Below are 12,967 nucleotides of genomic sequence, written 5' to 3'. Positions count from 1 at the left end.
TAAGACCATAAGATCATAAGACATAGGAGCGGAAGTAAGGCCATTCGGCCCATCGAGTCCACTCCACCATTCAATCATGGTTGATTTCAACTCCATTTACCCGCTCTCTCCCCATAGCCCTTAATTCCTCGAGAAATCAAGAATTTATCAATTTCTGTCTTGAAGACGCTCAACGTCTCGGCCTCCACAGCCCTCTGTGGCAATGAATTCCACAGACCTACCACTCTCTGGCTGAAGAAATTTCTCCTCATCTCTGTTCTAAAGTGACTCCCTTTTATTCTAAGGCTGTGCCCCCGCGTCCTAGTCTCCCCTGCTAATGGAAACAACTTCCCTACGTCCATCCTATCTAAGCCGTTCATTATCTTGTAAGTTTCTATTAGATCTCCCCTCAACCTCCTAAACTCCAATGAATATAATCCCACGATCCTCAGACGTTCATCGTATGTCAGGCCTACCATTCCTGGGATCATCCGTGTGAATCTCCGCTGGACCCGCTCCAGTGCCAGTATGTCCTTCCTGAGGTGTGGGGCCCAAAATTGCTCACAGTATTCCAAATGGGGCCTAACCAGTGCTTTATAAAGCCTCAGAAGTACATCCCTGCTTTTGTATTCCAAGCCTCTTGAGATAAATGACAACATTACATTTGCTTTCTTAATTACGGACTCAACCTGCAAGTTTACCTTTAGAGAATCCTGGACTAGGACTCCCAAGTCCCTTTGCACTTTAGCATTATGAATTTTGTCACCATTTAGAAAATAGTCCATGCCTCTATTCTTTTTTCCAAAGTGCAAGACCTCGCACTTGCCCACGTTGAATTTCATCAGCCACTTCTTGGACCACTCTCCTAAACTGTCTAAATCTTTCTGCAGCCTCCCCACCTCCTCAATACTACCTGCCCCTCCACCTATCTTTGTATCATCGGCAAACTTGGCCAGAATGCCCCCAGTCCCGTCATCTAGATCGTTAATATATAAAGAGAACTGCTGTGGCCCCAACACTGAACCCCGCGGGACACCACTTGTCACCGGTTGCCATTCTGAGAAAGAACTCTCTGCCTTCTGTCTGACAGCCAATCGTCAATCCATGTTAGTACATAACACAGTTGGATAGCTTGTTCAGGATATGGACTCCATATTCATTGAAGCAAGTTCATACTTCTGCTGGTATCTCATTTGGTCCCACTGATTTGCCATTTTCTGTTCCTTTCAGTGTTGTTCTAACTTCTTCCATTTTGATACAAATATAAAAATTCCTAATTTATTCAGTGAAGCTTTCTTTTGCACTAAATAGTCATTTTACCAAATGTTCTGATTGATAAACCCCAGGTCAGCTATATATTTGAAAATGATACAGTGACGTTTATCAGATTTGTAGATAATTGCAGATTGTCACTCACAGGACAGGAACCTTGAAATTTGACTTGATTGTAACCAACTATGTAAGTTTAGAACTTAATTTTTAAAAAGAGCTGAGTGTTCCAACATACAAGGTGGGATTTTATGGTCTCGCTCGAGTGTCTGCCACTGTCCACTGTCTGCCCCTTGCCCACTTCAGTTCCGTGGCACGCGGGGCGGTAGAATTCTGATGACAATCTTTTAACCACCGATAGTTGGTAAATGATCATTCCGTAGTTCTTTCTGATCATTCAAAAGTTTTAGTGACGCTTGGAGACCAATGATCAAACTCCTCCATCTGTTTGAATATCTACAATACAATAACTTCCTGTATTCACAGGTGATGTAAACATGCACTATAGCTGTGACAATCGTTTTCATTTATTGTGAAATGAGCTGTTGTTGTACTTCGAGAGCATAAGATAATCACAGAAAATATTTAATGATTCTGTAGTTCAAATGGAGCGGTGGATGATTCAGGCAGGAGTGGGAATCCTTGTTCTGCTATGATGAACAATTTCAAGTGCAAAATGCTGTTTGACCTGCTGAGTGATGACAGTTTTTACTGTTTTTGATTCAGATTTTTAGCATCTGCAGTATTTTGCTGCATGTATACTTTTGTAACAGCTGACATACAATAATACTCATCCTTAAATCTCATTTGTGTAATTAATAAAATAGCTTTATTCTTTTGCTCTGTTCATTTTATGAGTTGGATTTTCAGCTTGCCATTTAGAAGTAAAACTGTCGTTGCAGATTGGTTACCTAGAAATTATATGTTTTTCATTTTCTTGAAAATTGAACTCAGCAGTTTCTTTAGCAGTCAGAATACCAGTTTCACATCTGTAAGACAAGTTGAGCATTTTGTGTCTGATCATTTTAATATGTCTGTAGTTTTATCTGGCTTGACTTTGGTAATGTATATTGATGACGTATAGCTGAACAATTAGGAGAAGTGTTAACTTGGCATTCAGTTTGTCCTGTGATAACTTACTTGGTGACAACATTCAGTTGCTTTCAGATATATCAATTGAAGGTAGTTTCCCAATTAATGTTATCTGATTGTTTTATTCTTTTCCACAGACAAAAATCATAATTTCAATGCAAGACACAGTAGAAGTCAACAATAAAATCATGAAGTTACCCTATGAAGATGGTAAAGTAATCTTTGTGTTTAAACTCTTTGAAATCTTATTGAACTTCATTTTGTGCACATCTACTAAATTGATTATGGGGATCTAATTTTGGATAAAGCCCATTTTTCTATGCATTGGATGCAATGACTGAGAAAAATACAACTCAGAGAGGATAAATACTTGTTTTGACTTTCAATCAGTTTCCATATTTCATTCAGATATATGCTCAGACACAAAATATAATTAAGGGACCAGTTGTTATGTTTAACATAGCTTGTTAATTAATGCAGAAATAAGAAGCACAGGAGCAGGCCATCTAGCTCCGCCATTCAATAAGATCATGGCTGATCTTTTTGTGTTCTCAGCCCCACTTACCCGCCCGCTCATTATAACCCTTAATTCCTTTACTGTTCAAAAATCTATCTATCTTTGCCTTAAAAACATTCAACGAGGTAGCCTCAACTGTTTCACTGCGCAGGGAATTCCTCAGGTTCACAACCCTTTGGGTGAAGAAGTTCCTCCTCAACTCAGTCATAAATCTGCGCCCCCTTGTTTTGAGGCTATGCCCCCTAGTTCTAGTTTCACCCACCAGTGGAAACAACCTCCCTGCTTCTATCTTATCTGTTCCTTTCATAATTTTTTATGTTTGTATAAGATCCCCCCCTCATCCTTCTAAATTCCAATGAGTATATTCTCAGTCTACTCAATCTCTCCTCATAACCAACCCTGTCAACTCCGGAATCAACCTAATGAATCTCCTCTGCACCCCCTCCAGTGCCAGTATATCCTTTCTCAAGTAAGGAGACCAAAACTGTACACAGTATTCTAGGTGTGGCCTCACCAGTACCTTATACAGCTGCAACATAACCTCGCTGTCTTTAAACTCCACCCCTCTAGCAATGAAGGACAAAATTCCATTTGCCTTCTTAATTACGTGCTGCACCTGCAAACCAACTTTTTGCGATTCATGCACAAGGATACCCAGGTCTCTCTGCACAGCAGCATGCTGCAATTCTTTATCATTTAAATAATAGTCCAATTTGTTGTTATCCCTACCAAAATGGATGACTTCATATTTACCAACATTGTACTTGCCAGATCCTTGCCCACTCACTTAAACTATCTATAACCCTCTGCAGACTTTGTGTCCTCTGCACACTTTGCTGCATCACTCATCTTAGTGCCATCTGTGAACTTTGACACACTACACTTGGTCCCCAACTCCAAATCATCTATGTAAATTGTAACAATTGCGACCCCAACACTGATCCCTGAGGCACATCACTAGTCACTGATCGCCAACCAGAAAAACACCCATTTACCCCACTCTTGGCTTTCTTTTAGTTAACCAATCCTCTATCCATGCTAATACATTACCTGCAACGCCGTGCACCTTTATCTTATGCAGCAGCCTTGTCAAATGCCTTCTGGAAATCCAAACACACCACATCCACTGGTTCCCCATTGTCCACTGCGCACTTAATGTTAAACATGACCTGCCTTTCATGAACCCGTGTTGCGTCTGCTCAATGGGACAATTTCTATCTAGATATCTCTCTATTTCTTCCTTGGTGATATATTCAAGCATTTTCCCCACTAGAGAAGTTAAGCTAACCGCCCATTGTTACCCACCTTTTGTCTACCTTTTTTAAACAGTGGCGTCACATTTGCTGTTCCCCAATCTGCGGGAACCACCCCAGAGTCCAGCGAATTTTGGTCAATTACCACGAGCGCATTTGCCATTTCCCCCAACCATCTCTTTCCGTACCCTGGGATGCATTCCATCAGGGCCAGGTTTCTTGTCTACCTTTAGCTCCATTAGCTTCTCCAACACTATCTCTTTGGTGATAATGATAGTTTCTAGGTTCTCACCTGCCATAGCCTTCTTGTCATCAATTTTTGGCATGTTATTTGTGTCTTCCACTGTGAAGACCGACACAAAATATCCATTCAATGCCTCAGCCATTTCTTCTTTTCCCATTATTAAATCCCCCTTCTCACCCCCTAAAGGGCTAATGTTTACCTTCGCCACTCTTTTCATTTTATATATTTGTAGAAACGTTTCCTATCTGTTTTTATATTCTGAACTAGTTTACTCTCATACTCTATCTTACTTTTCTTTACAGCTGTTTTCGCTTTCTGTTGACCTTTAAAGATTTCCCAATCTAGTTTTCCACTAATCTTTGCCACTTTGTATGCATCTTCTTTCAATTTGATACCCTCCTTTGTTTTCTTAGATATCTATGGCTGATTATCCCTTTTCCTACAGTCCTTCCTTTTTACTTATATATAGTTTTGCTGAGCACTGTGAAAAATTGCTTTGAAAGTCCTCCACTGTTCCTCAGCTGTCCCACCATTAAGTTTTGCTCCCAGTCTACCTTAGCCAACTCCTCCCTCAGCCCATTGTAGTCTCCTTTGTTTAAGCACAAGACACAAGTAATGGATTTTACCTTCTCAACCTCCATCTGTATTTTAAATTCAATCATACTGTGATCACTTCTTCCGAGAGGATCCCTAACTGTGAGATCATTAATTATTCCCGTCTCATTACGTAGAACCAGATCTAGGATTGCTTGTTCCCTTGTAGGTTCCATTACATACTGTTCGAAGAAATTATTGCAGATACATTCTATGAACTCATCCTCAAGGCTGCCTTGACTGACCTTATTTGATCAATCGACATGTAGATTAAAATCCCCCATGATAATTGCCATACCATTTTTACATGCATCAGTTATTTCTTTGTTTATTGCCTGCCCACCAAGGCGTTATTATTTGGTGGCCTATAGACTACCCCTATCAGTGACGTCTGATGCCTATCTGCTCTGACTGGCACTCAATTTGGAAGGCCTTTCTGAATGCAGGCAGTACACGTCTTTTGCTGACTCTTCAGCCAGTGGGAATTTCGTGCCTCCATTAAACATGGTGGGTGGCATTTTCCAGCTGCTCATGCCAGTGGGATTATCTGGTCCCGCTGCAGTGAACAGAGATTTGGCTGGGCGCCAAATTCTCCACCCTCGCTTGCAGCAGTGGCGGGGTATGAATGGCTGGAACATTCCAGCCGATATTTTTATAATGATACATGTTGCAGGACTTTCGCAGCTATTTGACTATGGTGTATCTCACTCATTGTAACTGACCAGGTGACACTCAGGCCAGAACTTTCTGGCCATTACACCCTGCTGCCACTTGAGACTCCCTTCTGGTCACCAAAGTTGCTGTCTTCGCCTATTATTCTACTTTATGTGTTTTCACAGCTGCTTCACAGAAGTTCTTGCAGCATGTATCTGATTTTTAACACGTTCAGTATAAAGGCACATTGCTCATCAGGGATTGTGGAAACACATTTTACATTCATTTATTGAAACTAAACACATGGGAACGTTTACACAGGTATAAATATTGAAGGCAGCAGAGCTGTGTGTGGTGTATGTGCACACACTCTGCTTAAAGTGAAACTCAAACACTTTTCACATGACATACTTTTTAATGATATCATGCTACAATCCTTTGAAGGCACATTGCAATATCTTCCTTTTGAAATATATCTCTCCATTTCCAAAGAAGTTTAGCTATTTGCAATATATGTTTATGTTTAGTTTCCATCACACCTGTGTATGAACAGATGAATCTCTAAAGTATAGAGGTAATTTGCTAGTATGCCCAGATCTCTCAATGGTATCTTATGTGGTTTCTGAGAGAGTAGGATGGGTAACAGAAGGTGGATTGATATGCACTGTCTAGCTCGTCCCAGTGAGTCCAAAATGGTCTCATGTGTCTGTGGACATGCTGAATCGAATCATGCCATCCTTCAATAATGGTTTCCAAAGTTTCTGCAGTACGGAATCTTTTATCAGTTCTTATTGTTGCTGTTGGCATTTGTGTTGTGCAAACTGTACCAGGTTAATTAACAAAGAAGCATTCCTCTGCAAGTGTTGTTATGAACAATGTATCATTCTAAGTTGAATCGGTATGTATAAATTTGTGTTAAGAAAGGTAAACATTGTTTCAGTTTCATTTAGGGCTGTATATGAGCCTTGGGAGTGTGGGTGTCTGGATAATGTGACAAAAAGATCAACATAATTTAGGTTTGTTTATGTGTGTATGTGCATTTTTAATAAGGCCTTGCAACCCCTGTAGTTAAAGATGGGTTGAAAGTTTAGTGATTCTAATAACAAAGCACAAAGTAGAAAAACTTTACTGTCACCTCATAACAGTGACACAAGGACACAACCACAGGAAAGGTGGGAGTTGAGAGAAGTATGTACAGAATGTGCATCAGAGAGAAGAGAAAGGGATTGTACGCTCTCTGAAGAAAGACTGCATGGTTAGTGGGACAGCAATTAACTGAATCATCAGTTATGGGACTCCTTAAAATAATCAGTTTAGCAGAGGAACTACCAGTTGACTGATTTTGAAGAACTCATTTGTTGTGCGGTTGAGTTTAGAGTTTGATTTTTTGGTGAATTTATAATGGTCTCAGCAACAGCACTGATGTTCAGAGTTCAGAACAATGCAAGCAAGCATTAAAAGTATTGTCGACACAACACCCTTCAGTGTGTTATGAATGTCATGAGTATTCTTTATGTTCACTTTCTCTGTTTGCTCTATTTATTTTATTTGTTTACTTGGTCGGCAGATATCATTTCAAAGCTGGTGTTTCTCTTCTCCAGAAATTAGAACAAAAGAAAGAATTATTTGTGTGTGTATATATATCTATATATATTTAAACACAGATCCAGGTTTTTTTATTCTGCACTTTAATGGACTGAAAATTATGAAAATACCAGGTCATCCTCTTAGTTTTATGATGTTTTTTTCACTTACATGATGGTTGCTGGGGCAACTCTACATTTTCAGTATTTTCTCGCTTTCGCTAATCAAAGAGCAAAGAAAGAAAACATTTGAATGACTGGGACAGTTGACTTTTCTTTGCTGAAAGTAAGTTGCTCCAGAAAATGTTGGGCACTTTATTGCATGAAAGAATTTCAAAGTTGCACTGAAATAGCACCAGTCTCTTTTGCAAAATACTCATGATAGCAATAAAGGAATAAATTGACAGTACTTTCTATTGAGTGAAATATAAGTGATCCTGTTTCAATTCTGTACATTAATTTTGATCCAGCCTTATGATATTCATTTAACAATGAATTTGTTGAATATATGATCAATTTTATTTTTTTAGGGAACATTGCAATTTACAGGCAGTCTTCCAGCTACATTCAGGTAAAATCAAATTTTGGCCTGGAGATGCAAGTTCAAACCCATCCATTTTTACAGTTGTACATCATTGTTGATGAAAGCTTTGCTACAACCACTCACGGTAAGGAGCATTAATTTGCTTTGCTGAACTATTTGTGCATGAATCTGTAAATTATGCTGTTGCATGTTATGAATATTTTAAGACAAATGCTTAATTTGTGACAGTTAAATCTGTCAGCCTAATGAGGCTGTCAACTCTGAATAGAAATGGTGACTGGAGAATGGGCCTTCCCTGGAGCTCAGATCTGGATGAAGGCAGAGGCAAAGTACAAAAACTTTGCTGAACGGGGTTGTGGGAGGCACAGGTAGATGTGCTAAGAAGCTGTCATAAGAGATGACGCTGCTTAGTCGGTGGAGTTGGGTGGGAGGGGAGGAGTAAGGGGCATTGGGGCGGGGCAGGGGAAGGAATTCTGTCCAATGGGAGGAAAGCACGTACACAAAGTAGAAATGCTGCTTAGTAGGAATGTAGGCCGGAATTCTACCAAAACATTTCTAAGTTCCCAACATGCGGGAAAACGGGAATAAATCCCGCCTATTTTTTTTGGTGCGATTTCCAAAATGAATCTCCGACACTCTGTGCATCACAGAGTGCCCTAGCAGGATTCCCTCTGAAAAGTGATGGATGGGGCCTTTTCCTGCCCGAGAAGCCGGCAGCATAGCACTGAGTGGGCCACTGCACATGTGCCAATCTGTCAGAGTGGAGATCAATGCCCCTCTCCCCCCCCCCAAATTGATGACCTCCAGATCGCTAGCTCGCCCCACCACACCCCAGCACTGGCCTTCTGAGCACCATCCCCTCTCCCAATCACTGGCCTCCTGGACCTCCCCAGGCTAGCTCCTATTTACCCCCACCCACCAGCCCCGATCTCCCCGACCCCTCCAGCGCCCATTCCTGGACAGTCACAGCTCCCCTCTGATCTTGATGACCAGCCCCCAACCCAAATGAATACCCCCTCAGTAAACTCCACCCCCAGTAGGGCAGTGCCAAGGTGCTTCTTGGGCAGTGCCAGTTTGACCCATTGGCATTGCCAAGGTGCCAGGCTGGCACTGCCAAAGCGGCACCACCCTTACCCCGACCTCCTGGTGGAGCCTCAATTGCCTCTCTTCCCTCCAGCGGGGTCAGGTCACCTGTTCCCTGTCAATGGGGAGCAGTCATAAACACCGCTGGAGGGAACCACTCCCGGTGGGGTTGGAGACGCCAGCGGGAAAATTCCGTTCCGGGCCTTCTAAGCAAGTGGAAATGTTAATTTCCATGACATTTCCATATGATAATCAGCTCCAAGCTGATTTGCACCGCAGAGCTGATGACAGCAAAATCTTTAGGCTGGGAGATGCGTAGAGGCTGTGACATCCAGCGAGAATCCCACAAAATGGCCATCTGCACTACTGGAGCAGTTCAACAAGCTGGGAGAATCACCTCTGTAGTGTTTAAAATGTTGCCTAAGTTGGGAAGTGGAGGCTTTGTGGGTGATGGGCAGAAATATGATGCGGTGAGAGGGTGCAGAGCAGTTGGTTTCTGTTAATGGGACAGCATAAAGGCCGGGCTTCTCCCCCCCAAAAAATAAGTGCGCAATGGGCAGGAAAACGGGAGAATTTCCTGCTTGTTTTTTGGTGTACTTACCTGAATGAATCTTTGACACTCTGTGCATCATAGTGTGCCTTAGAAAGTTTCACACCAGAAACTGGCGGGGGGACTCATCCCACTGGAGAGGCCGGAAGCATAGTGCTGAGTGGGCACTGCGCATGTGCCGATCTCTCAGTGGGGAGATCGGCACGTGCGCAGTGCCGATCCCCCCTCTCCCCCCTCCCCCCATCACCAGTCATTGGCCTCTGTTTAGTCCCGAACCCACCAACCCAGATTGCTGGCCTCCCCCTCCCGATCACTGGCCCTCTTGACCACACACCCTCCCTCAATCGCTGACCTACCAGACCCCCCCCCCCCCCCCCCACCCCCGGCCCTAACCAGGCCAGCTCTGATCTCCCCTCCTTTATGGGCAGTCCTGATCGTCCTCCTCACTCCCTCTCCCACTAATCCCAGGGCAGAGTGGCAGCTGGTGCCCCCCAGTATACCCCACCCCCAGTATGCCCCACCCCATTGGCATTGCCAAGGTGCCTGGTGGGCAGTGCCAGTGTGCCCGGTGGGCAGTGCGAAGGTACACGGCAACACTGCCAGGTTGACACTGCCCAAGGGGCAACCCTGGTGAGGATGCCTGTTCCCCATTAGAGGGGAGCAGTTGTAAATCCCGCTGGTGGGAACCTCTCCCAGTGGGGATTGGGGGGAGGAGATGCTAGTGGACCTGGAGCTCGAAGACTACCGTCCCGGGCCCGCTAATCATATTGAAATTCAGATTTCAATATGTTAATCAGTTCTGTGCGGATTTCTGTCCCACGATGTTATCTACATGGACTTTAGCAAGGCCTTTGACAAGGTACTGCATGTTAGATTGGTCAGTAAGGTTGGATCACAGGGGAACCAGTGAGAATCAGCCAGTTGGATATAAAATTAGCTTGCCAGCAGGAGACAGAGGATAGTGGTAGACGGTTGTTTTTCAGACTGGAGGCCTGTGACCAGTGGTGTGCCGCAGAGATTGGTGCTGGGTCCACTGTTGTTTGTCATTTATATAAATGAGTTGGATGAGAGTATAGGAGGCATAGTTGCGGATTATACCAAAGTTGGTAGTGTAGTGGACAGTGAAGAAGGTTGTCTACAGCGGAATCTTGATCAACTGGGTCAGTGGGCCGAGGAATTGCAGATGGAGTTTGATTCAGATAAATGTGAAGTGTTGCATTTTGGTAAGAAAAACTAGAGCAGGACTTGCACAGTAAATGCTAAGGCTCTGGGATGTTGTCAAACAGAGAGATCTAGGGGTGCAGCTGGATAGTACCTTGAAAGTGGCATCACAGGTAGACAGGGTCTTGAAAAAGTGTTTGGCACACTTGTCTTCATCGGTCAGAACACTGAGTACAGGAATTGGGATGTTATGTTACAGCTGTACAAGACATTGGTAAGCCACATTTGGAGTACTGATACAATTCTGGTCGCACTGCTATCGGAAGGATGTTATTAAACTGGAAAGGGTGCAAAAATGATTTACAAGGATGTTACTAGGGTTGGAAGGGTTGAATTATAAGGTGAGGTTGGATAGGCTGGGACTTTTTCTCTGGATCGTAGGAGGATGAGGGTTGACTTTATCGAGGTTTATAAAATCACAAGGAGCATAGATAAGAACAAAGAACAGTAGAGCACAGGAAACAGTACAGCACAGGAAACAGGCCCTTCGGCCCTCCAAGCCTGTGCCACTCCTTGGTCCAACTAGACCAATCGTTTGTATCCCTCCATTCCCAGGCTGCTCATGTGACTATCCAGGTAAGTCTTAAACGATGTCAGCGTGCCTGCCTCCACCACCCTACTTGGCAGCGCATTCCAGGCCCCCACCACCCTCTGTGTAAAAAACGTCCCTCTGATGTCTGAGTTATACCTCGCCCCTCTCAGCTTGAACCCGTGACCCCTCGTGATCGTCACCTCCGACCTGGGAAAAAGCTTCCCACTGTTCACCCTATCTATACCCTTCATAATCTTGTATACCTCTATTAGATCTCCCCTCATTCTCCGTCTTTCCAAGGAGAACAACCTCAGTCTACCCAATCTCTCCTCATAGCTAAGACCCTCCATACCAGGCAACATCCTGGTAAACCTTCTCTGCACTCTCTCCAATGCCTCCACGTCCTTCTGGTAGTGCGGCGACCAGAACTGGACGCAGTACTCCAAATGTGGCCTAACCAGCGTTCTATACAGCTGCATCATCAGACTCCAGCTTTTATACTCTATACCCCGTCCTATAAAGGCAAGCATACCATATGCCTTCTTCACCACCTTCTCCACCTGTGTTGCCACCTTCAAGGATTTGTGGACTTGCACACCTAGGTCCCTCTGTGTTTCTATACTCCTGATGACTCTGCCATTTATTGTATGACTCCTCCCTACATTATTTCTTCCAAAATGCATCACTTCGCATTTATCCGGATTAAACTCCATCTGCCACCTCTCCGCCCAATTTTCCAGCCTATCTATATCCTGCTGTATTGCCCGACAATGCTCTTCGCTATCCGCAATTCCAGCCATCTTCGTGTCATCCGCAAACTTGCTGATTACACCAGTTACACCTTCTTCCAAATCATTTATATATATCACAAATAGCAGAGGTCCCAGTACAGAGCCCTGCGGAACACCACTGGTCACAGACCTCCAGCCGGAAAAAGACCCTTCGACCACTACCCTCTGTCTCCTATGGCCAAGCCAGTTCTCCACCCATCTAACCACTTCTCCTTGTATCCCATGAGCCTGAACCTAAGGTAAATAGTCTAGGTCTTTTCCCCAGGGTAGTGGAGTCCAAAACTAAAGGACATAAATTTAAGGTGAGAAGGGAAAGATATAAAAGGGACCTGAGGGACAAATCTTTCACACACATGGTGGCATGTATATGGAATGGGCTGCCAGAGGAGGTGGTAGAGGTGGATACAATTACAACATTTAAAAAAACATTTGGTCAGGTACATGGTTGGGAAAGGATATGGGCCAAATGCAGGCAAATGGAACTAGTTCAGTTTAAGAACTGCATGGACGAATTGGGCCGAAGGGTCTACTTTCATGCTGTACATCTCTATGACTCAATAAATAAAAACAAACATCCTGAGTTTCCATACTTGTCTCACCCTCCGTCACACCCTTTTGTCCTTGACCACAACCAAATCAGAAGACCCTATTCTAAAAGGTGTAACTGCCTCCTGTTGCAAAGTCTCCAGGTAGCAAAGACTCGGACCTGAATGTTCGGAGATACTTAACATAAAAGATGGACAGAGAGCTGGGAAAAGGTGGAACAATTGCTTTGTTATTAAAGGATATCATGGGTACAATAGAGGAAGATGAGCTTAGTTTTTGAGATGAAGATGTAGAATCAGTTTGGGGAATCAGATGGGAAATAGTAAAACTACAAAGTCACGTGTGGGAGTAGTTTATAGGCCCCGAACAATAACCACGCTGTAGGACAGGGTATACAGGAAGAAATAATGGGGACTTGTGAGAAAGGTGTGGCGATAATCATGGGTGATTTTAATCTACATATAGATTGGAGAAATCAGATTGGCACAGGTTAGACTGGATGAAAAATTTATAAG

At 43.5% G+C, this 12,967-nt stretch overlaps 1 protein-coding gene across 1 annotated transcript in view; it reads left to right on the top strand.

Annotated features, from left to right (window-relative positions):
- The window catches only part of LOC144499245 (mucin-6-like), a 185,375-nt gene that overhangs the window by 63,278 nt on the left and 109,130 nt on the right, over positions 1-12,967 (top strand). Inside the window, exons 9-10 of the mRNA XM_078221362.1 lie at positions 2,478-2,550; positions 7,716-7,853. Of these exons, the coding sequence (XP_078077488.1) occupies positions 2,478-2,550; positions 7,716-7,853 (211 nt within the window). The remainder of the gene's footprint in view (positions 1-2,477; positions 2,551-7,715; positions 7,854-12,967) is intronic.

Source organism: Mustelus asterias, chromosome 9 (assembly GCF_964213995.1).
Source record: "Mustelus asterias chromosome 9, sMusAst1.hap1.1, whole genome shotgun sequence".
Taxonomy (NCBI): domain Eukaryota; kingdom Metazoa; phylum Chordata; class Chondrichthyes; order Carcharhiniformes; family Triakidae; genus Mustelus; species Mustelus asterias.
This window is presented reverse-complemented; position numbering and strand designations above follow the sequence as displayed.